Below are 26582 nucleotides of genomic sequence, written 5' to 3' on the forward strand. Positions count from 1 at the left end.
AGCTGCTCAAAATCTGCTCGTTTTTCAAAGCCAGATTTCAAATCGTGGTGTAAACAAGCTTGCATCAACTATAAATCTAATGGCGCTACAGAAAGTTGTAGAATAAAGCTTTCATTTATAGTTTGATTGACTAGATAAACATCTTTCTCATTTGTTTGTTACTTTAGACATATGTGATACAACAAAATGCAATATTTCAGATTCAAAAAGTCTTTTGGTATATTGCAAAGACATGGATGTACTGAGAAGAACTATAATTGAGAGGAGAGGCACAGGATTAGACTATATTCTAAAAATTATTTTATGAATGGAAGTAGTGGTTTCCTAAAAGTCTTTCCTGGACTTCTCAACATAGAGACACAGAATGACTCTCCTCCATCTAAGAAGCTTTATCAAAAGGCTCTGGAATTAAGAGACAAAAGAAAATCTTTTTGAAAACTATAGCGATGTCAAGTTGAGCCTTGAATTTTGTTTTCATCATGTGACATGAAACTTGCCAACATTGTGTGCAGTGTACAATCTTATTTATGTGTTTACCTTCGCACTTGTAAGGTGGAGTCCAAAAATCTTCACCAGAGAGGTAAACTCAGAATCTTAAGATCTATTTAAAGTATTCACAAAGCTTATAAAGTCGGAGCCAACGCCACAAAGACAAAAGACTTCCAAAATATTGTTCATGAATCCATTGTCAAGTTGGCATTTAATAACTTGATTACAGATTTTCCGCCGATAGATCTTCACTTATTTCTTGGGATGGAAAACTGCTTATTCAGGTGCCTTGGATTATCTTATCAAAAACAGTGAATGTTCAGCAAAAGCCATTTTAAAGTGGGTAATTTGCAGAAAATGACTGCAGTAAGCTTTTGAAAAATATTGATTTGCTTCAACAGTTGGCTGAAAAGTATTCTTGCTTCTTGACGATTATATTAATTGAGAAACTTCGGAAATTCCGTGCAGTAATTCATAAGTGGTAAATTTTCTTGAACATAACTACTTTTCAAAGATTGATAAGTTCAGATGCTCGTAGCTGAATCTCCAAAGCACAACCGTTTCTTATCATTTGTTTGATTGTGCATAAAAATACTTTATTTTTTTGTAATTTGAAGTTTTATATCTTCTTAAGGTTAACGTTTTTATTGAGTATTAATGAAACATTCAGACAAAATGGTTTCCGCTTTTTTCTCTACAATTATTTAAAGCCCATTTTTGAAAATATGGTTTTATGTTTTTCAGTAAGCTTAACCAGTAATGGATACTTCTGTTTTAGAATAGATTTAGAGCATTAAAACTTTTTTTTTTTGAAACACATGGTTTAGAGTTGTATGTTATTTTTGTTTTTAGAAAAATAATTTTGTAAAAAAATAATAAAGTTCTTCATATTTAAAATTACTTTTTCTTACACGGACGAAATAGTTTGATTTCAGAATTTATACTAATGTGAGCGTCTCGTTGTGCACTACTATACCCTAAAAAGTTTTTGTTTGTACGGAAAGTTCAAATTAGGTTGCATTTTTTGACACTGTGGCATATTTTATATACTTATATACGCTTGTTTTTAAACAATACATAACTTTTTCCATATATTTGTTGACAATATAGTTTTTTTTTCTTATATTTGTTGACAATGTTGAAGATGATGATGATGATGATCATCATCATCATCATCAACATTGTCAACAAATATATTAATGTTAAAAACATTAAGAGCTTTAAAATTAAAACTAACTCTATAGAGACAGAGAATTGCAGTAGAAAAAAAATATAAAATAAAAAGAGTAGAGTATGACTATAATGTAAATAAAATTAAATAAATATTTTAAGTGAGACGCGTCTATATTGAGTAAACAGGGCTTTGTGGTTATCGACTCCATAACTTATATCAACAAGTCTATTGGTTGAAATTTAAACTAAAAGCAATCCTCTTAATGATATTTCGACATAATTTAAAGTACCACTTAAACAAATAGTTACAACAAGTAAGATTGATATTTGTTTAAAAATTTCTTTTAAAACAACCGGTGTCGGGTACCGCAACAAAACGGACGATTCCGGAAACCCGTAAAAACAGCTGAATTACCGGGTACCCCGCAAATCACTAGTTAATATTAGAATGACGGTATGGAGTAAAAAGCAAACTTTTTTGTGAACCGTAATCTTTATGATAGTTGATGACGTAATAGTCGTCAGTTTTGTAACCATTTGTTTGAAACTTATTGTTTATATGCATGGAGTCCTTGGTGCCATTATACCTAAGCACTACCAGTTCAAAAACTGATTGTTCCTTTAACCTAAAAGCTTTTTTATATTTTTAGAGCCCCTGAATACCAAAAACTAGGAAAAAGTAATCTTTTTATCACTTCTGCATTTCTGAGTAAAATTTATTTAAGTTCAATAAAATGATAATACTTGAGTTTATTTATATTTCAAATAAATATTATTAATTATATATATATATATATATATATATATATATATATATATATATATATATATATATATATATATATATATATATATATATATATATATATATATATATATATATATATATATATATATATGTATATATATATATATATATCATTATTAAAATAATAGTTTCAATAGTAATATATAAGAATATATTAAAATTCAATGCATTTCAAGCTAAAGTTTACGCTTACATATTTGCATCAGACATATTTGCATACAATCTTTGACTTTTTTTTTTTTTTGAATTAACGACTATCGCAATATATCCATAGTTTTATTAATTTTGAAATTTAAAAAAATCTCCATTAATTAAATGAATAATCTTTGCATGAAGATTCAATAAACGATTATTGGAATTTTTAGTTTTAATTCACACTTTTTTATTGTATTTTATTAATTTTTTATTTGAAAACTAGATGAACTCGAAACAGACAACCATTTATCTTCCGTTATTATAACGGCAGGTTTTTTACCATGAATATCAACTTGAATAATATTTTCTCGAAATGTTTTTCCATAAAGAAAATTTGTCAAGGGATCGTAACCAATAACTTCTAAGACGTGAATCGGAAAATCTAAAAGAAAATATTTAAACATCGGACTTCAAACATGAAAAGCAGTTACTGCTTCAAATATATAACAAGCAATACTTACATATTGCCTTGCCTGTACTTTTTTCAAGTTGGAAACATGGGCTTTGCTGTCTAAATGAAAAAAATTTCGATTTACATCAACCTTAGCTTACCCTATAGTTAGAGTTCTACAAATTGAAGTTTCCGTTAATTTAAACATTTTGTTTCAAGTCTATTATATTCTGATGACAAATACCACAACATTTAAGGTAAAAAAAACAACCTACTAGCAAAATATTTTTTTTTTTTTTATTGTAGTTATTAAGGTACTCCCAGAAGTCCTTTACGATCTTGTTGCAGAGCACCGCGGAAGAGCATTTAACTAATTCATTTCCTTACCACTGTTGCTTATTGGGCAATTTATTTTTTATTATTTGAGTCAGAGTCAAACTAAGGATCTCTAGGTGTAAGCCAGAACTCTAGCCACAGCAACACGGCAACTAATTGACTCTCCACTAACTCAAATAACATACCTAAATGTTTTTAAACACTTTAAACGCACCTGTTAGTTCCTATTACGCAATTTACATTTTTCAAAAATCAACTAAAAATATGCTTTGATAGAAAAAACTTCTTTTTTACAGCTTCAAGTTTTATATATAAGATGCATTATTAGGCAAAAGTTAATTTTGCGGTTCCTCGTTTCTTTTGCTATCGTATAACGATCATGGAAAAGTTATGAAAACTAATAAACTAAACTTAGCAACGCAATCAAAAATAAAAAAGTTAGCTATTATATTGCGGGCATACCTGGAAAACCAACTAAGTCCATTTTTCTACCGTGTTGAGTTACTTGTACCACTCTGTGCTGTTTCATATTCTCTACCATTTGGTATGCTACACATTCTTATAAGTGAGTATGCTGATGAGTTTTCATTTCAAATAAGTCATAAATTCAACAATTATCTTCAGGAGGAAAACTCATTAATGTATATAGTGCAAATCTCCTGTAAAACGTACATAATTTATTCAACATCCATTGCATAATGGAAATTGTGGCAAAAAATTCTCAGCAAATTTGGTGACAACATAATTTGTGGCGTTAACATTGAACTAACGTTTAGTTAAACTACGGTGGAAGAACTTATTATAGTCCACTGCAGCACTATTTATTAAAGATTATTGTTCGTTATCATTTACGATTTTGCATTGTTGCCAGTTCAAAGACAAACGAAAAAATTACTCTAAAACATTCAGGAAGTACGGTTCAGTGATTTCTTGGACCTTAAGAATTTAGTTCAAAATACAGTATGGAAGAGGAATAACAATGATAATGGGAAAAGTGTAAATTGGCTAAAAGTAAAAAGCTTGAAATACGAAAAAAATTTCCCCAATGTTATTCCGTGCAAATAATGCTACAAAAATAAATTTAAAACGATTATAATCAATTCAAAACGCAAGAAACAAAACGGCTGCCAAAAACGACCCTAAAAGTGACTTTTCAGTGGGCACGGGACCTAAAAAAGACGTCTTTTAAACGTTCAAAAGACGTTCAAAACGTTCAAAAGACGTTTAAAAGACGTCTTTTTTACGTCCTGTGCCCACATGGTTATATTATGTTGTTGTACAATAAACCATTACCAATTAGCATCCAGAAGAAAAGCGATTTGCTTAAATGACAAAATGTCTGGAGCTTTGGCCGTGATACGAGAATTTTCCCACATCATTTATTGCGAGGGATACCATAATCAATAAAGTGTCTGAAGATGAAGAATAAGTATGCTACTATCCCGTATTCCAGATATCCGTAGCATCTCTAGCGATGACAATAAAACTATGTTGCTCCAATCTCTTCAGTTTTGTCGATTGTTATGCCAATCGCCACGTAATACTAATTATCCATACATTTACTTTGTAAAATAAACAAAGAATACAAAATGAATCATTGCAGTTTCATTTGCATTTACATGGTCCATAAACTAAAGCTCTATGTGCGTGAGAAATAAACGAAAATATATTTCCTACACCTATCCTTATCAAAGACTGTACTGCTGTTAATAACTTTTATTATATTAGTAAGATGTTAAACATATAGCTTAGCATGCGTTAAAAATATTTTTTTGCAGATTTGATTTTTTTTTTAACCCTATAACATATCCTAAAAAAAATAAGTTAATATAATGTAAAAGTTACCTTTTTATAATAGACATGCACTCACACAGATGCGTCTTATTTTCAAACTTTGTTTTATTTTTCATATTTAATTTTAGATAGACTTGTATAGTTGCTATGGTAAGAATATTATAAAATTAAATAAAAACTTTTTCAACTGGTTGATAAGAATAAAACAAATAAATCAAAAGTTTGAAAAAACCTTTCTGCGTTAATAGTTCGAGAATTTTATTAAAAGCCATTAGCTTGAAAAACTTTACGGGTTTATCGTCTGTGAATCCATTGCAATGAATAGATGCAATAACTGAGATAATCTCTTGTCCAAATTCAAGTGGTATTGTATCAATTTCATATTCCACAGAAAATTTTAAAAACGAATCAATGTAAATTTTTTGTACCTTAAGAAATTCATGAAATATAAATACAATATGCATTTATATAATATCTAATTTTAATATACAATATATAACTATAAACTAAAACAGACATAAAGTAATTGAACTCATCTGACCAAATATGGCAAGTTATAAAGCTAGACAATTAGTTGATTTTCCTCGGTGTCATTTATTGTCCACATGACAACGACAAAGAAGTGTTTAAAAGAGTAATTAAGAAAATCTAAGCAGGGAAGCAAACCATCCCAAAACTGGAATGCTTATCCATTCTAATCTACGGCGACTTCAACTTCAGACACACAACATACGGAGAGCTTGAATTAGATGGCGCATCTGCAACAGTTTTCCACGTGCAAAAAGTGCATCAAAGTGATATGATCTCCCACAATGTCTAAGCGTAAACTTTTTTATACAAATGGTAACTTTCATACTTATCAAAGAAATAGTGAAGGATGACCAATAAGCACACTAATCTTAGTTATCACGGATGAACCAGACAGATTCATTGATCTACACATAGGAGTCTCACTAGGCCACACACAAGTGGATAAGTAGTAGAAAAAATTAACGAAGCAATCAAAATCTACGTACCAGCGACTGTATTACCTTTTAAGAGGAAAAAAGAAACGTGAAACACCCTTCAAGTTGAAGTAGCTGTGAAAGAGAAGAGAGTACTACGGCGCAAATACTTAGCAGTTGGTAAGATAGACACACGAGGTGATTCGTAACGAACACAAAGTTGCATACAAAAGAGTCAGTAAGGTAGGTAAGAACAGCAACCGTCAGCTACGAGAGTGAGATCTCCGAAGTCAAATTACCTAACCTATGGACACTGTCAATAATAACACCAATCTTCAAGATTGATAACAGAAAAAAGTGCTCATATAGACCAGTGTCACAAACATCAGTACCGTACAAGATAATGAATAGCTTCATTTATGAGCAAATCATAAAGCACTGCAACGAAAACAGTCTATTCTCAAAAGCTTGCCACGGTTTTCTTCGTACCTAAAGTTTTAAAAAGAATAATTACTTTATAAAAGCATAGCTTAAAAAAAATCATTATCAAAAAATCGTGCGAAAGATCACTTTCTTCATTTTTAATCAAAAAAGTTTTAATTGTTATGCATTAAAGTCTAAAATAATAATTATTTTCATCATGATTTTTTCTTATTTTGTGGCTTTTAAGGTGCTCCCAGAAGTCCTTACAGTCCTAGCATAGAGCACCGCGTAAGACCATTTAACTAGGAAGTTTACGCCTTCTTTCTGACCAATATCACTTATTGGGCTTGAGCCGGTAACGCAAAATGGATTAACTCCCCGTGAAGTTAACTTCCGGTTAAAACATTTTAACTCCCCGGTTAATCTATTTCGAAATAAACTATAACCGGGAGTTAAATTATTTTAAAGTATGGCAAAATGGATTAACAGGGGCTTAAATATTTACAGCCCCCGCCGAAATAAATTAACCCCCTTTAATACGCGTTTTAAATAATTTAGCTTATAATAAGTTCTACAAAATTGTGTGAGTAGTTTATTTTTATATAATTTTTTCAAATATATCTTTGTTAGCGTTGCATAAAATTATTTTGTTAAATGTTTTGATTATTTTTGACAAGTTCGTATATTGTTGTGAAATTGAAAAGGAAATCAAAACGATAATAATGTTGCACGAACTTCTGTGAACCTTTCTCTTTTGCTAATAATCATGTTTGAGAGTTTAAATAGTTATAGAGTTTATATAGCTAACTAGTTAGCTATTTAACTTATATATGTATGTATGTGTGTGTATGTATATATATATATATATATATATATATATATATATATATATATATATATATATATATATATATATATATATATATGTACATATATATATATATATATATTTATATATATATATATATATATATATATATATATATATATATATATATATATACATACATATATATATATATACATACATATATATATATATATATATATATATATATATATATATATATATATATATATATATATATATAATATAATATAATATAATATAATATAATACATCTCTATCTTTTCCTTCCCCCCCCCCCCCCACCTTTCCTTCTTCGCCCTTGTTTTTATGATAAAATCATAGGTCTAAAAACTTAAGGAAAGTATAACTGTTGCATAGTTGTTCCTACAATATACCTGGCCAGCATTGCAACAGCTTCACTTCCAGCTATGTTTGTACCAAGAAAATCACCAACTAAAAGAATTTTTTAAAAAGATGAATATGAGAAGTTTTTATCAAATGATATTATTGAATATCTTAATTCTCTTACAGTTGCTGATTCACCAACAAGATGTTCATTTTCCAAATTCGATGATTGTTTCATGTTCCATAAAATTATTCAAAATGAACTACACATACCTGAAGTTGCTGAATGTATTCGTATTGACAAAAATCTTCATGTCAAACTTTTTTATAAAAACCTTCCAGTTTCTTTGCCACCTTGGCTCAGAGTAACCCATCAATGTATGTTAAAGAGAAGGAGTATGCTGGAAAACTTTGATTCACATTTTAGCATTGAAAAAAAAAAGTTGTCTTCCATTCTTGAAGAACTTATAAATCACCAAATAAAAAAAAATCAAATTTATTCTTCAAATATGCTTCAATTTGCCTTGCTGTTGCGTTACACATCATTGCAAACTTATCATTTACTGCTGAAGGAATTTTCTCTTCCATCTATATCACTGTTAGGCAAGCTTAAAGCAGGTGAAATTGATTCTATTAAAATTTTGAAGTTGTTACATGATAATGGGAGCTTATCAAATGATCTTATAATAATTTTTGATGAAATGTATTTGCAAAAATGTGCAGAATATTCTGGTGAAGATGTAATTGGGATTAGTGAAGAAAATGAATGTTATAAAAGCATCGTTTCTTTCATGGCAGTTGGTTTAAAAGAAAATACCTCTTGTGTCATCAAAGCCATTCCAATTATAAAAATATACAGTGATTGGTTGAAAACTGAAATTCTCGGCTTGATTTAATCTTTAATAAAATACAGTTTTAATGTTCGAGGTGTTGTTTGTGATAATCATGCTTCAAATGTTTCCTCTTTTACAAAATTGCTTGATGCACATGGTAAAAAACCTGATGATTTGTTTATTAATGTACAATCACAAAAAGTTTACCTATTACTTGACACAGTGCATCTGACTAAAAACATTCGAAGCAACTTACTAAATAAAAAAAGGTTTATTTTTCCAGAATTTCATTTTTCAGCTTTTAAAGATGAAATTCACGTTCAACCAGGAGAAATATCATGGAAAATATTTCATGATTTATTAGAAAAGGACAGCCTGTTGGATCCAAGTTTGAAAAAAGCACCAAAAATAAATAGCAAGTTGTCCATCCTGGAAACTACAAGCAAAATGTCACTGTTGCTTTAGGTATCTTCCATGAAAGTACAGCTGTAGCAATAAAATCATATTTTCCCAACCGTTTAGATATTACATCTTTCCTAACTCTTTTTAATAAATGGTGGACAATTACAAATTCGAAAAATCAGTTTTCTAATAACTGTCTTGGAAATGCTGCTATTATTAATGATAAAAAACCTGAGTTTTTTCGAGCTTTCGCTGAATGGTTAAATAAATGGAAAAACACCAAAATCCCAAATTTTGAGAAATATACATTATCTCCTCAAACATCATTAGCACTACAAAGAACTTTATTATGTCAAGCTTCTTTAATAGAAGATCTATTGGAACATAATTATAAATTTATATTGACTGCTCGTTTTCAAAGTGATTCGTTAGAAAGAAGGTTTGGACAATACCGCCAAATGAGTGGTGGCAGGTTTCTTGTCAGTTTGAAAGATGTTATCTATAGTGAGAAGATAATCCAAATAAAAAGTTTAATAAAGGAAGGAATTAAAATATTTGAAAATGGTATTAATAATGTTCAAGATACACAACATGCTACATTCTTGATGGATCAGATCAAAGAAAGAGATTATGACTGTGTGATTTTATCAGATGATTCGCGTGAAGTTGCTACTTATATTGCTGGTTTTATTGCCAAAAAACTGATTAAGAAGTTTAAAATATGTTGCAAGTTGCTTTGTAGTCAACGTTGTCAACAGGAGTCGAATGAATATAGTTATTTAAACAAATTGTCCAGAGGTGGGCTAGCAACTCCATCACTAGCCATTTTAGAACATGTCTGTGATAGTTTTGCTATGTTAGATCATGTGTTTGATGTTAATTATTGATCTCAAATGCAACACCGTAAAGCAGCAAAGTTAGTTCTTGGCAGTAGAGAAATATACGAACCATTTTTATGTTTAAATCACTAAAATTGTGGAAAAGAAATTATACACACTGTTATTTCAAATATTTATTTTAATAACATCAGATAGAGAGTCAGTAATTCCATTGTTGCAGATAACATTGTTGCCGTTAAAAAAAGAGAGAAAAAAATAAGAATTTTTTGTTTCACATTTTTAAACAGCTTGTGTAAAAAAATTAAAATACTTTTAAAGCTTTGTTTTTGAGAATTTGTGTATTCTTATTTCTTGTACAGTCCTTGAATATTTTAAAAATTCTACTGACAAATATAACCCATGTCTTTCTATAATCATTTAAGTAATATATAATTATGAAGGTTAATAAATGTTGTGTTGTTTTCAATAAAGACATTTATTATTCATGATTACTATTTATTACTGAAAAGAAACCTAAAAAAAAGCCTTAAATTTTACAAAGTTTAGTGAAGTATAGTATATACTTCGATTAAGCCAACGCAAAATTTTTTATCCTGTGCCAGATTTACTTACTTGAAATTTATAGCTCAATAATTAAAATATTTTGAGAAAGATTGTCCATCCGACAAAATGAGCGCTTTTTTAACTGGCCTTCTATTTTTTTCCGGTTTAAGCAGAATAGAAGGCTGTGTATTTAAGTAGGCCATGTATATATATATATATATATATATATATATATATATATATATATATATATATATATATATATATATATATATATATTTATATATATATATATATATATATATTTATATATATATATATATATATATATATTTATATATATATATATATATATATATATATATATATATATATATATATATATATATATATATATATATATATATATGCATACATATATGAAATATTTACTGTAATTAGGTATTGTATACTTTTTAACTATTTAAAAGTTAAGAGACATTAAAAATGAGACTATTGTCAAAGGCTGATAACATTTTTGTGGAAAAGAGAGCTTGTTTATTGCCCAAAACTGAATATCAACTCTTTCTGCACCACAATGTTGATAAACTTTTCGAATTCTTTACCTAATTACTGCAAATAAAATTAGGCAAAGCTTAAGATATGCTGTCTAAATTAATTTTATATTTTCGCTTGATGCGCTTTGTGTGGAGACTTGCTCAAAGTGGTGACTTATTAATATTATCGACTATCTTATAACCTGCTTCTACAAGGAAGTGCTGCTACATTGACTGAGGATTTGGCATAAGGCAGCAATCTTTTTTCTTTTATTATTTCAATTAAAATTTCTAATGTTTAAATAAAAACAATACAACTCTCCACTAACGAGAACGTAACGTGCGAAAAAATAAAATTATTTTAGAGCGCTAAACTGTAGCTTTAGCTAAAATTACATTGTATTTGTTATGAATTTTGTATTTTTTACCTAAGTTTACGCATAGTTCTATGTTGTCCTGTAGGATAATGATTTTTTGATTTAATTTACACAGTCTGTGTATGTCTTAATTTACACTCTAATTTACACAGTCTGTATTTACACTCTAATTTACACAGTCTGTACATGTCTTAAATAAAAAAAGTAAAAAATAAATTCCGGCATTCCGTCCTGAAATATTATAATTCCGGCCGGATCGGATGTACCGGAAAACATTCCGGTTCTCAAAAATTTAAGAAACTATCTTTTTATTTATTTATTTGCATTTGAAAAATACACAGAATACAAAATGGTGAGACAAATAATTAATAAATTACTCTTATGTAACACCAAAAAAACAAAACAACAAAAGTCAATATGAGTAAATGTGAAAAAATCAAGTTAGTAGACTGCGTGACAATTTAAATCATATTTTTTTAAATTCGATTTGAATGCTAGCAGTGAGGGCGAGTTCACTATGTGGTCAGGAAGTGAGTTCCATCCATTAATGGTTCTTTCGTTGTAAAAAAAATCTTCTAGTATCATTAATGTATTTATTACGTGGAGTAAATTTTTGTGAATGACTTCTAGTAAAATATTTCGTTTTGAAAAAAGTAAAAATATCTGAAAATGGTAAATCAACGAGATTATGTACAATTTGATAAGTCACTCAAAATCAAATTTAATTCTGCGATACTCAAGAGATTCTATTTGGAAAACAATAAGCCTTGATAAGTACCTTTTGCAAACAATTCTGGTAAAATATTTTTGAACTTTTTCTATGCAAATTATATCTTTTAAAAGAAGAGGGCTCTAGACTGGAGTACAAGGTTCTAAAACAGGTCGCACATAAACAATGTAAGCTTTTGACAAAAATTGAAAATTGTTAGAGATGAAGGATTTCAAAAGTAAGGAAATGCGAGAGTATGCTATGCTTAAAATACTAGATCAAAGGACATGGTGATTCCAATATCCTGAATTGAATAAACAGTTTCAATATTGATAATGGAGTTCAATGAATCAGGATGAGTGGGTATATTATATCTTCCATAGCATAAATGAAAACATTTTTTGGTTTCTATTTTTAGTTGCCAATCATTGGACCATGCCAATATTTTTTTTAAAGTGTTTACAAGATCAATTTTGTTGTAATCATTTCTCGATTGATACAAGTTAATACCATCTGCAAACAGCTTTATGCCACAATCTCCACCAGTGCAATAAACTATGTCGTTAATAAATATTAAGAACAATATAAGTCCTAGTACAGTTCCTTGTGGTATAACACTCTTAACTGGAATGTTTTCAGAATATGAGGTACAAACACACACACATTGAAAGCGATTAGTGACAAAGTTTTTAATTCATTTAATTAGCTCGTTTTAAATTCCACAGTGTTGCAATTTGAACATTAGTTTAGGATGAGTTACCGAGTCAAAAGCTTTTTCAAAATCAATATAGATGATGTCAACTGTTTTTTTGTTATTTACAGCAGTGGTCCAGTCGTTTAAAGTTGCCAGCATTTGTGACCATGTGGATCTGCGATTTATAAAACCGAATTGATGTTGAGAAAAAGATTATTTCCAAAAAGAAAAAGTTATTTTCTAACAGATTTTTATGGTTTTTGCAATGATTGATTCCATAATTTTGCAAACGATACAGGCCATTGAAATAGGTCTGTAGTTGGTTGGTAGAGAAGGGTTGTCTTTTTTTAAATATTGGACAAATTATTGCTGACTTCCAAACTTTAGGTACAGTATTAGAGGTCTTTGAGATTTTGAACAAAATAGAAAGAGGAATGGCAATCGTAGTTGCAATTGATTTTAAAAATACTGGAGGGTAACCAACCGGTTACCCTCCAATATTTAGATAATATCCGAGATTTGGAAAACTTTGCTGGGAGTTTTTGCAGTAATGAAACAACAGAATCATATGGAAATAATTAGTTACTTAAAGAGTTGTGACGGGGTCGCAAATCTAATGGAGGACTAACACCGTTGTCAGTGATGAAGACAGAGGCAAAAAATTCGTTCAAAATACGCGTTTTTTTTACAATCGTCTAAACAAAGGGAACCATGAGAACTTACAAGTGGTGCAACAGAATGATGTCGCTTGGATTTTGAACTGATAAAAAGAGTAAAATTTGTTGATATTTTCTTTATTGACAATATCTTTCTCCGTGTTAATAGCATTTTTTAGTATTTCGGCATCGTATAGATGTGAGCAATTCTTGTATTTGATAAAAATATTTAAATTAAAATTTCTTTTGTATTTTCGGTATAAATACGTTTTTTAGATGCCAAATTTCGAATTGTACAAGTTCGAATACTGTATCTTTTTTTTATGGAGTGCTGGTACTTGCGACAAAATGCTTGAGTTCAAAATGTCACATATAGCGTGCCAGAATGATTCAACATTATGATGTTGCACAGCTAATTTGTACCAGTTTACATTAATTAATTCTTTGTTGATATTATTATAGTTGGCCTTATAAAAGTTATATGAAATTGGAATTGATGGTTTTTTACTGCTAATTAAGGTTCCCAAATTGCAAATAAAGAGAATGGTACAATGGTCGCAGATACTGGTGAAAGGGGCTGTAGTTAATACGTTATATACATTGATTTTATCATTGGTTAATATTAGACCCAAAATGTTGTTCAATTGGGTACTGTTTGATACCAGCTGGGTTAGGGCGTTCACCTTACAAGTTTCTATGAACAAGTCGTGAAAAGAATTGCCTAAGCTAATTGGTATTGACCAATCAATGAGTGGTAGATTAAAATCGGCTGATACTATACAAGTGTGATTACAAGTTGATGAAATTTTATATGGCATCTTACGTAAGACTTTGTTTTTAAAAAATACGAAGCCGGACACGGGGAGTGGTAAATGCATGAAAATGCGTAACTTTTCGAGATTAGAGGATACACATACGTCTACACAAGTAATTTCAGTATATACAAGTTCTTTAGGAACATCAAAATTTAATTTGTACAGAATGGATGTTACTTCGCACTAGTATGAGTGAGCCACCACCATTGCCATTACAATCACGTCGAAATATTTGGAAATCATTTCCATTTTACAGTAGTGAGTTTGAAGTTTTTTTGTTAAGCCAGGCTTCCGTGATGAGAATAACATCGAGATTACCGTTTCGGAGAAGATTACGTAAACGATGTGATCTTGCATTGAAGTAAGCACAATTAATGATTATATTTAGTTGTCTGTTTACATTTTCTTCCGTAGAATTATGTTTCAAAGTTTTAATAATGATTTGTATAGGTGGGATGGAACGTTTTATTGGAACATTCCGGATTGATAAATGTGTTGTTGGAGGTGTTGCTGGTTGGTTTTTGATTGACATTAGTGGCTAATGATGTCTAGTTATTTCTTTTATTGTGTTACCTCGAATAACATTGATTGTTATTTCGATTGGACTATGAGCGGCGTTACGTTTCTTGCATTCGGTTCTTAGGCGGTAAGCCAGGTTGTGTTCATTTAAAGTTATGTAAGGATTGATGAATAGCGAACTGCGATTTATTCTGTTGTTGGTTACGCTAAAAAAGGTGGAGGCTTGTTTAAGAACTCTGTTTCTAGCTGACTCATTCGTAAGGGTTACTACTATTGGAGTGCGTAGTTCTAAAGTCCTTACATTGGGTTTAAGGCGGAAATGATTTACAATTAAAGACTTTTCTGTCCTCAATAATGAAAATATTTTTTCTTCTTCAGATCTGTCCTGAGCTTTTGCAATTGATGGTTCGGTACTGGGAGATTTTAGGGCACCACGTATAATTTTGTTCTTAGCTCTATTTTCTCGTTGTTTTGATTCGAGGGCTATTGTGTTGATTATATTCATTTGTTCTTGGTCTTTTGGTGTTGATTTTAACCCCTTGGCGACTACAACGTTCCAAAGAGTGGTGGGTACAGCTGCGGTAGGTGATAGAGTTGTTTTGAGAGTATGAAGTTCTAGATTCAGTTTGGTAATCCGTTCTTTAGCAATATTGAGCCTATTCATGAGTGTGCGTATAATCGCATCGTACTTAGTAGACAATTCTATACGGAGATTTTCAGTTGCTTTGGTAATTTCAAAATTTTATATGAGAAAAAATTAAGTTTTATAGGATAATTACTGTTTAGGTTGTTTTAGGTTTAAATTTAAACATTAATGTTTAAATTTTGACGACAATAAAAACCGGGTCGATGTATATATACATACATACATCAGTCGATGTATGTACCTTTATTTGTACCTTTATTTACGCCAGTCCCTTTTTGTCAGTCAATGTATACATCTTAAAATGTGAATTAAGTTTAAATTCAAACTTAATTCACATTTTAAAATGCATACATCGACTGACAAATAGGGTTTGGCGTAATTAAATCTTCATTCATTGACCAACAAATAGGAATTGGCGCATATTATATATATATATATATATATATATATATATATATATATATATATATATATATATATATATATATATATATATATACATATATATATATATATATATATATAAATTAATATATATATTTAATAATATATATATCTATATATATCTATATATAAAAATTAATATATATATATTTAATAATATATATTTATATATATACATATACATATATATCTATATATATAAATATATATATATATATATATATATATATATATATATATATATATATATATATATATATATATATATATATATATATAAATTAATATATATATTTAACAGATTTTAACAGATCAGATGTTTATATATTTATGATTCATCCGAAAATCATTTATTTGTTTTTAACACACCATCTCCAAGTTTCAGCTTCTAATTTTTTATCCTGAAACTCTTAAATCTGGACGCTCATACATGATCATCTGCACCTTAAAACCGCCTCAATCTTCCCGTATGCACCCTATTAGATACACTCACTATTCCTAATCTCTATATAAGATCACCACTTCTTCTCTTGTTTTTAGAGTTGAAATAGGGGTAGAATGATAATAAGTTATTGTCACTACTTTATTTTAACGCCATACGCAAATAATGTGTTCCGCATTCTGTTACGATTAAAAAGAAGCAGATATTAGGTGATTATTAATAAAAGATGTATTTTAACCATCAAATGTATTAAATTATTTATCCTAACATTATGTATAAATAGAGTAGGTATTTTATAAACAGTATGTTGACTTAAAAGTAAGTCAATTATTTTAATGTAATCAATTAAGAAAGATCTTCAAATAAAGTTTTAATACGCAATCGGAATTACTTTTTGACCGCCATCATATATGAACCAATATTTTTCAAAAGGGTGAAATTGCTCAAAACGTATTGAGTAAATCTGCCATTTTAAAAAAACTCATTCATATATTCTTTTATCACTCATCTAAATATCTTTTCCACAATAAAAACGTGAGCAAATATCATCTTTTATTTTTGCAGTACTTTAGTAGGACTATAAGTAGGGTATAGCAAATAATAAAATTTTTACAAAAAGTTCAAGTTAACGAGTGTTTTCTGAGGCAAGATTTGACGCAGAATTCAATTCTGTGCATTTTGTTTCAAGATTGCGGAAAATATATCCGCTGCCTCAAACTTCAAGTACAACTATAGCCTCCAATATCTCTTTTTATAGGATTTTGAGTTGCTGCATTGAATTCTGCAGTCGTTTCATGAATACAGTTTTTTTGCTGTTAAAAACGATGAGGAGCCAATATAATATTCGATCGATGATTTGTTATCCGACTAATAAATCAACTGAATGAACTATGATTTATGCAAGCCCTTTAAAAATCATAAACTCAATCCACTTTAATAATCAATATCACCAATCACATGTACAAACATTCACATGTCATCACTCTGTTGTTCGAGAGTTCATTTTCTGGTTTGATTATAGACGCTATAGTCAGACGTAGGTACAAGTCAGTGTTTGATTTCAGGTGCTATGGTAGGTTGTACGTAGGTACAAAATTTCTTTGATCCGCTGTTTTACGTTGAGTCCAAATTATTGACAGTTTTTGGAGTGATGGAATCGTTGTATTTTTTCATTTTTCAAAAAGCTCTAAAGTTTTTCCTTTTTTTTTTACCTTCATTTTTTGACGTTTAATCACTGCTAGTTGACAAACCTGTTTCACTGTAGCCAATAAATTAGCTTCTTGACTTGTTCTACTTTGCAGAAAGTTCTTGCCCATTTCCAACGTTTCTTCTTCTTGCTTCCAGGTAATTTTATGTAATCTGATTTCAGCAGGTAGGCATTGGTTTTCACAACATTCTTTCTAGAAGTTGTCTGTGTTGATGTAGTTCCACCACATATTGGTGTGTGATTGTCCAGCATTGTGAACTTTATTTTACATTCGAGATTTGTCACCGGTGCGTGCTCCATTTTGCTTTATGTTCTCTCACTCTCAAGTTTTGACAAAACTATCCGTATTCTTTGTCATGATTGATTGGTGTGCGTCGAGATCTCGAATAAAAAATCAGCGCTAAAACAATCGGCTTTTATAGATAAAAGAACGTGTTACTGGTCATGCATTCGGTCACGAAGATAGGTTATTAATACCAAACTGAACGTGCTGCTGGCCGCACAGGCACCTAGGTGGCAAAGTACTTGCACACAAAGGTGCACGTCGACTTTCGTAACTATTTACTAAGTTTTAAACAGGTTCTCTTTATTTCTACAAACTTTTTGGACAGGAAAAACATGTTCCTCACCTAAAATGCTATTTGACGCACAAATTTCTGAAATATTTAGATCCGGCACCCAAGAAAACATATAGAATGATAAAGTACACGCTTATATTTGTGAAAAAATATTTTTCACTAATTTCTGACATCCATTTTAAAAAAAAGTAGCAAACTTTTAACCAAATTTGCTGTCGAAGGCTAAAAATTCTTCCAGATTTGAATTCAGCATCACATTTCACCTTAGAAACAGCTTGTTTTAGAAAAACTTTTAGATTTGCCCCACCCTACTATAAGTATCGATGTAATTATTAACTTGACATAGGTTGATTGATTATTTACTATTTACGTAATCATTTAACTTTATAAAATTTTAAATTTATTTAGAAACTTTTAGACTTGGTTCAAAAAAAAAAAAAGTTAAAATATATATCTTTATGAAATTACTTAAAAAAAATAAAAACACTGAAAAAAATATATATATTGACTGAAATTTGAGTAAATGAATTTTACTTTTAATTTTACTTTAAATTTGAATAAAATTCACACCCTAGTAAGTTCAAGGCATAAAAATTTGTCCTATAATCATGTTATATTATTTTAGAACTGTAATGATTCCTCGTTTCAAAAAATAACACATAGAAAAAAAAATTTCGTGATCCAAGAAAAAAAAAAGACTTTTGTAAAAACTCTGAAAATCCAGTATTTTCCCTTATATGTGTAATAAATACTATATTAAATCTCGACAATTTCTTAACTAGAAAACTTTAGAGATTAAACAGTTCATCAATCCAGATTTTTTCTGCCACCAGTACTTAAAGGATGATAACTCATGCATTAAACCACAAGGATAATCGAAATAAAGTTTGCATTTTTTGCTTTGAGATAAAATAGTTATAAAAGTCATTGGACCAATCTATAGAAGACTTATTATTATAAGCATTTTACAAAAAATACTTTCTTCGCAAAGTATATCATGTTCAGCCTCAAAAGATGTGAAATTTTATAGAGATTTCATAAACAACAATTTTATTTTAAATGTTAACTTCCTTAAAATGATATTGTTAAAAAACGTCTTCAAAAGTGCCTTTTTAAAACTTGAGTTTAAAAGTGATGACTTTTTAAAAAAATAGATTTTATTTAAAAGCTCCAAATTTTTTTAATTTTTCCATGAAATTACGCGTTTTTTGGGTCTAACTTGATATACTTTCAGAGTAAAAATTTTTTTTGTAATACATTTATTGTCAAAATCTTTTTTCACCAAGACACATGACAACATTGTAGGTGTCATATATATGGCACCCTCCATGATGTTAGGTGTCTTAGTGCGGGAAATTTTTTATTACTAGAACAAAATAAATAAATTTTCTTAATCAGTATTAAAATATTCGTCGATTCCCACTACTTGCTAAAGAATTTTTTTGTCATAACTTTACCCTAACCATATCTGTATGACAAAGGCGTCTATGTACAGTTGGACGAGGTTTACCATATCTCAACAATATATCGGTTTTCATGCATAATCTTGAAACAACACTGTTTTGAGGTAAGTAACATGAATAATAATTCTTTAGCCTAAGATCAAGAAAATATAAAAACTTTATGTAGGTTTAGACAATTGTTGGTGTTAATATTGTAATAATACATTTCAGTTGAAAGAGGTGAAGAGTTTTTTCTGTACTTAAATCCTAAAGCCAATTCTGAAGTGGGTTCTTCTAGCAGCAGGTGATTCCTAAACTTTTAACATTGAAATCCCAAAGAAAAACGAGTCAAAAGTATCTTTTTCTGAAAACAAGATGCTAGTAATTGAAATCACAAGGTTTACAAATATATAAGGTTAATTAATTCACAAACAAAAACTAATTGTGCTGTTTTTACGAGCTGGAAATAAAAGGAGTTTTTAAAACCAGCATAAGAAAAAAACTTGTGGTTTAAGACAATGCTCTAAGTTTCTTTGACGTTGCAGAGTTTCAAATCAATGAGCAAAAACAGTTTTTAATTTACTTCGAAATTGTGTCTGAGCCAATTAATCAACTTGAGTAAAAGAAGAGAGAAAATATCCCTTGATTGGTTTGGAAAGATTAGGATAGATGGAGGAGGTTTTTAAAGGTTCGTTTAATTATTATTGAATATGAAATAAATGAACCTAAAACCATGTTCTCATACTAAGAGGTTTTAAAGCATAAAAAGTTCGAGGACGGAAGAGTTAAGAAACACATCATTATTGTTATTGTTTAGATGTCAAAGAAAACCACCACAACATCAAGCAGGTAATAGGTTTATTAGGAAATGCAACAGAGAAGTATTTCTTAGCATTTGACTTAAAGCTTGCTAATATTTATTTTGGTATTAAAGCAGTTTGCTCTACTTACCCCTTCATTTGGTCTGAACTATCAAAGTGGAATATGCAGAATTTTACAATCTGTGATCATACAAGGTAATTAGGAATCGGTATATCGTTAATAAATTTATTTCTTTTGAACAATTAAAAATTCATGCTGGATATTTTAATTAAGGATTTAGCCTAGGTTTTTTTTCAGGACACTTGGTATAATTAGAGATAATGCGTAGCAATACAAAAGGGATTGTGAAACTCACAGAAAGTAGATTTTCTATAACAGCCATCAAAATATGTGTCCTTAATCCTTTGTTAGATCTACCAGAAAATGCACCTGTTTCAGAAACCCTCTCCCCAATGGAGTTTCTCCTGTTTTCTGGAAATACAATTCGTTTCTATAACATAGGTGATAAAATGCTATCCTAAACAGAAACATCAGTTTTTATGTGGTATAAACCAATAGGGTTTGATAAGCAAAAATTGCACAATGGCCAATTCATGAAAGAACGGTGTTCAAAGATATTAGACAGCATAGAAACATTAGACAATACTCTTAAATCCAAGTTTGATGTTGTACCTCATAAACTGAGAAATCTTATGTGTTCAATGACAAAACTAAAGAACTTAAAGAAAACTTGTTTTGGTTTAAGTTTGGTCATATCTTATTGTGTCACATCAATGCCTTCAAGAAAGCATCTATCTCCTTAAGTGCATACTCAAGTTGTCATGTAACCATTTTCAAAAATTATTAGATAACAAATAGTACGGAAATGGTCTCTGTTCATTATAGCTTTAAACGGTTCTATGTGGATACAAAGCTCCAAGCTGTTACAACCTATCAATCAAAACTGCTGAATTACTTTTTATAACAGTAGACATGCACATTTCAAAATTTAATTGGAAATATTTATGTTTTTAGAAGGCTCGCTTTTACTTTTAATATTATATTTGATATAGTATTTTATTTTTGCAGTTATTTGTCCGATAACTCATTAACTATTGTTGTAATGAGAACCCACCAAATAATGCTCTGTCTATTGTGAGCATTTTGAGACTTTAAAATATAACATTTTTAGTTTTTAAAATATGTAAAGGAGTTGGAATAACTCATGATGGAACAAAATATTTATTGCGCATATAAGTGAAAATACTGAAATATAATACTACAAAAAATTTTTGCATATTTTTTCTTGGATCTCGAAAAAAGTTTTTATTTTTTTAAATGTAGACATCAAGGCGGTTCCAGAAAATTACAACATCACCCTGGAACTTTTTTTTTTAACATTCCTTACAAATTAATTTATACTTACATAGATAAGATTAAAGTTAGAATGATTAATCACTGATGTTGGATTGATGCTCAAGTTATCCCAAGTAAGCCTTTTAAGCTTGAATCTTGGGTTATGTTCAACAATTATTGTGACGTTTTCAAGATCTACAACACAGTCAGCGCTAGTTGTCATGTTGAAGTTAATGAACATACTTTGACTGAAAATAAAAAGCAATATAAATCCTTTAAGTCACAAGCAGCAAAACTCGTTATGTGCTGCTCCGGAAAGTTTTTAAAAAAATGTTTTGCAAATGCTTTACTGTGTTTATTTGGTATTTAAAAATGATCAATTATAAAAACGCTTTGACTGTAATTTTTGCCCTTTTTTAAGCATGAAGATATTGCATTTTTGCACACTCGCAGCCTAAAAAATTGTTATTTATATCCTTTTTTGTATTCAAAAATATGCAAACGTTACACAAACACACACACATAAAATAGTTATAATTTTTAACGTACTTTAAAGTATAGTTTGACACTGCTATGATAAGACTACATTTTTTTACTGGACGTTGTATTGTAAAAGGAGTTAATGTAACCCACAAAGATTTACTAGTGGAATAAACCAACACAGCCCATTCCTTGTGAATATCCGCAAGAGACATATCGCCGATCTATTTTAAATGAAATTTAAATGAAATTTTTCAACAATAAAATCTCATATAAAATGAATCATAGCAGCAAAAAAAAGCTCACCTTCGTTTCTAAAGCATAAAAGTTTTCAAACTTAGAATTTAGATTTCCAGAATACGTTTCTTTCACCAAGGAATAAAGTTTACTCTGGCTATTTCTCTCTGTTGATATAGACATATGAAAACTTCGACCAAGATTTATAAATCGTGTGATAATTATCCTTCCTGAATAGCTCATTGCATTATTAAGATCATCAATAAAATATAACTTGCTTTCATCATCTCCTTCAAGATAAAAACTGATTCTTACTCGAAAATTTATATAGGAACCAATAGAGCAAGATGCCAATTCTGGTTTAAAAATCGAAACTAAATATTATCAGGAAAGTTTATTTTAAAAATTTAACTTTACCTATTGAAACAAGAAACAATGGTGTAACATAGACAACACAGCTTGACAGCATTTTACACACAATACCTAGTCAAAATGTTTTATAGCTTCTATAGAAATTTGAAGGAAAAAAATTGGTAGCTAAAAACTATTTAAACATTCGTTTCAAAGTCTTCTATTTTATGGCGTTAAGTCAGATATTTTTTTTCATTCAAAAATCCTATAGAATCCTATAAGGATTTTATACTAGGAATATCTCAAAAAAAGTAATATACCACTCATAAAAACCTTACATAGAAAATTTATGCTTTTTCGACTATCAAAGTAATTTAATTGTTCTCCGACCTGTGTAACAGTACAGAAGCAATATTTATAATTGTTATTTATAACTGCTCCCTCGTACAGTTCACCACTTTCAATTTTGTTCCAGCAAGATTGCACGCAAGTACTATCATTTGCAGGATTTGTTAAAAATACAGGTGAACCAAAGTAACCCAAACTGTATGTTGGTATAGTGTTTTCCAAATTTGAATCTGCGTGAGAAAAAATATCAAATAAACATAAAATAAACATTTTTTCCATCAAATATTATTTTTCCCCGCAGAATTTCCTCGATGTTTTTTTTATGATTTTACTATGAAAGAATATTAATTTTGAAAAAATAAGATTAATACTTTAGTGTATTTATTTTGCTAACAACGCCGATGTGTTTTTGCAAAAGAAACACAAATAAACAAGTTATGAATTATTCCGATATTAATAAATGTATCTAGTTTTTATAACTTGAATATTTTCAATTATTAAAATAACTATTAACACCGTAATTTATTGGTTACGATCAGAATTCCAAGCTTAACTTGTGATAACAATTGACTTATATTTACAAACTTTTCTTTTTTAATCTGTCTTAATTATTAGTCTGTAATAAAACATTTGGGTGAAAAAAAATATATAGTGCTTTTTTCTAATTTCTTTTTTTTTTTAGGTGACCGAAGAAGTTCTTACGGTCTTATTAGAGAACACCGTGGATGAGCATTTATTTGGACCTTCACGCCTCCTTCCTTACCGACGTTGCACAACTTGCCCAGAGGTGGGGTTAGAACCACGAATCTTTTGTTTCTGAGGCAAGTGCACTACCACTGTGCCACGACTGCTCTTAACGTTTTGTTCCAGCATTGGTATATCTTTCTAGCAAGCAAAACAAATTTTTATCATTATTTTCAGTTGGTTTAGCCGAATTTCCATAAATTTTTGCTGGTCATAGGTTGCGTACATATTGACACATTTGATCCACTTCTACTCTTTGTTCAATGATAATTCCAGTAACTGTTCCTTTACCCATTTTTAACCCATTGTTATCCCATTAAAAAACTAACTTTGAATCACTGCAAAGGTGCAGAGTATTAATTTTCCATGAAAAAATCATAATTAGCTATTTGATTACTGAGTTGAGTTCAAGCATACTTTAACTATCACTCCTAGTAATAGTCAACTTATTTTTAAACCAGTGCCAATGCGCTAGCATCTACCCACTTTGTCACTTTATTAACGTGAAAGTTTTAAAGTTTCTTCAAAGGGTTGTTATTACGTGATCTATTAATAACCTCAGTTTTTCCAAATATATTTATACATACACAGGGGCGGGTCCAGCATTTTTTGTTGTTTGAGATAGCAAACTCCAAACATATATATGTTCATACTTATGTCATATAAAAATGATTTGCAAAAAATTGCAATGATTGGAACCTGGGCACAAAAATGATAAAGCTGGTAAGAATATAATTATTATAATTATTGCTAAAAAACAAATTCCTTGCAATTTAATTGCATATTTGGTGGAGGGGGTATTAATTTAGGCTCTTGTAATGTATGATGATATAGTTTACTTTTTTATAAACCACTAGATTTTATGAATCATTATCTGTTTTTATTTTAGGATGTTTTCAACTAACTCAGTTGACAAAACGTTGTTTTATATTTTCAAGTTGTTAGGCATACGCCTCTTAAGATATGATTTCAATGAGCCACAAAAAGGTAAAGAAAAAATGTGATCGCGGAACTGCTGTCGCTAAGATTTAAATTATTGCATATATCAACGCTGGAAATAATTGTACGTCAGCTCAGGATATTGAGTAAAGAATTTTGTTTTTTGGAGGTTCAAAAGATTCAAAAGTATTCATGGTTGAAATTGACAAATCAAAACGAGTTAATGTTAGCAAGATAACGAATATTAGTTCAACCCATTCAATTTCAATCAGGCAATGGCAATACTTTAATTGTAAGGGTAAAACAGTTCCGTTTTCAGGATTAGAATTTGTTTATGGTTTAACAGAGAATTAACCTTTCAATGGTGGAGAAATTTTTAGAGCAAATAGAAATCAATAGAAACAAAAAGGTAGATGCCTTAACACTGGTGTCTACTGCAGTGAAGAGTCATGTCTTGTTATTTGATACTTTAGCTGACCTTCGAAGCCATTAGAATAAAAATACCAACAGCAACCATTACAAACATACATCAATGGATTCAATTTATTACATCATGCTGATTTGTTTATTTGTTCGTCCAACTCCAAATATCTCAAAAGAATTGATACTGAACCAATAGTTATGGAAAGTAAGTTTAAATTAGAGTGCAATATTGATGTTACAGGATGAGCTGAACCTGTACGTAAGCATACAAGATTTATACAGAAAAGACCATACTGAAAGATTTTAAGTTTAGAAAGTTTAAAGTTTATAGCGGTAGAAATAACAGTACATAAAACAACACCAGAAAAGTTCTCTTTAGAATGAGAACAATGAAAGATAAAAAAGGTGTCAAATCATTAAGTCTTATTGAATACCTTAGTCGACAGAAAATTCTCTCCTAATTTAGCAGAATGTCCAAAAAATACCAGCAACGTTTGGTTAAAAAACCTGAAAAAGTTGAAGCTATTGAGGACTTTAAAGAAGAATTAGTAGAAAACGTATTTGCAAATTACACTGAAAATTTAATTAACAAGAATTTGGCCAATGTTGAGAAGGTAAATAATGATAACGTTGGAAAGTTTGTTCTTGGACTAAGGAGTTTTGAAAATCAAACAAGTCACTCTTGTGATGATGATGATGGTGATGATGAAGATGATGATGATGATGATGCTGATGATGATGATGATGATGATGATGATGATGATGATGATGATGATGATGATGATGATGATGATGATGATGATGATGATGATGATGATGATGATGATGATGATGATGATGATGATGATGATGCACATTATCAACCTTATAGCTATATTGGATAAAACCTTTTATTGGATGTATCCCAAACAAGAATTTGTTATAACAGCCACAAGATATTTAAGATTCCTTAGCAAGAACATATGGAGCATTTTGCTTTTAGCATAGAAGACATGGATGTGAATAAGAAATACTGTAGAGAATGAATAATTATTTTTTATTATAGACTCATTTATATATTTCATAGTGTTTTTATACTGGTTTATTTTCTGTCAAAAGTCATTTTGAATTAAAGATATCTTCATTTAGGCAAAACCACCTATTGAAGTCTTTTAATTTATTGAAATTATATAGGTGTATAAACCATTTTCGAAAATCTGTTAATAGCTCGTTAGTACATTATTCTTTTGCTTCTCAAAGTTAGCATAAGTTTTATTGTTTGAAAACTTTGAAAAATGACAAAGTCAACGTTTTATGAAACTTTAAACCGCAATAACTTTTTAGCCGCTTTGAAATATGGTCTCAAATTTTCAGGGTCTTTTTTTGGAATGATTTTGAAAATGGTTATGATTATGAAAAGATTTTACTTTTTTTCAAGAAAATCCAATAACTCAAATATTTCAAGTTGCTGATTTTGCCTCTTCCTTTTAACAA

General features: G+C 29.5%; 1 protein-coding gene across 1 annotated transcript in view; it reads right to left on the reverse strand.

The window, feature by feature from the left end:
• Positions 1-2607: 2607 nt before the first annotated feature.
• The window catches only part of LOC136078127 (uncharacterized), a 39718-nt gene continuing 15743 nt past the window's right edge, over positions 2608-26582 (reverse strand). Inside the window, exons 2-9 of the mRNA XM_065793103.1 lie at positions 22994-23233; positions 22374-22678; positions 22137-22291; positions 21658-21835; positions 5419-5614; positions 5238-5331; positions 3127-3176; positions 2608-3047 (exon numbers count right to left, since the gene is read on the reverse strand). Of these exons, the coding sequence (XP_065649175.1) occupies positions 2866-3047; positions 3127-3176; positions 5238-5331; positions 5419-5614; positions 21658-21835; positions 22137-22291; positions 22374-22678; positions 22994-23233 (1400 nt within the window). The 3' untranslated portion in view covers positions 2608-2865. The remainder of the gene's footprint in view (positions 3048-3126; positions 3177-5237; positions 5332-5418; positions 5615-21657; positions 21836-22136; positions 22292-22373; positions 22679-22993; positions 23234-26582) is intronic.

This window comes from Hydra vulgaris, chromosome 03 (genome assembly GCF_038396675.1).
Source record: "Hydra vulgaris chromosome 03, alternate assembly HydraT2T_AEP".
Taxonomy (NCBI): domain Eukaryota; kingdom Metazoa; phylum Cnidaria; class Hydrozoa; order Anthoathecata; family Hydridae; genus Hydra; species Hydra vulgaris.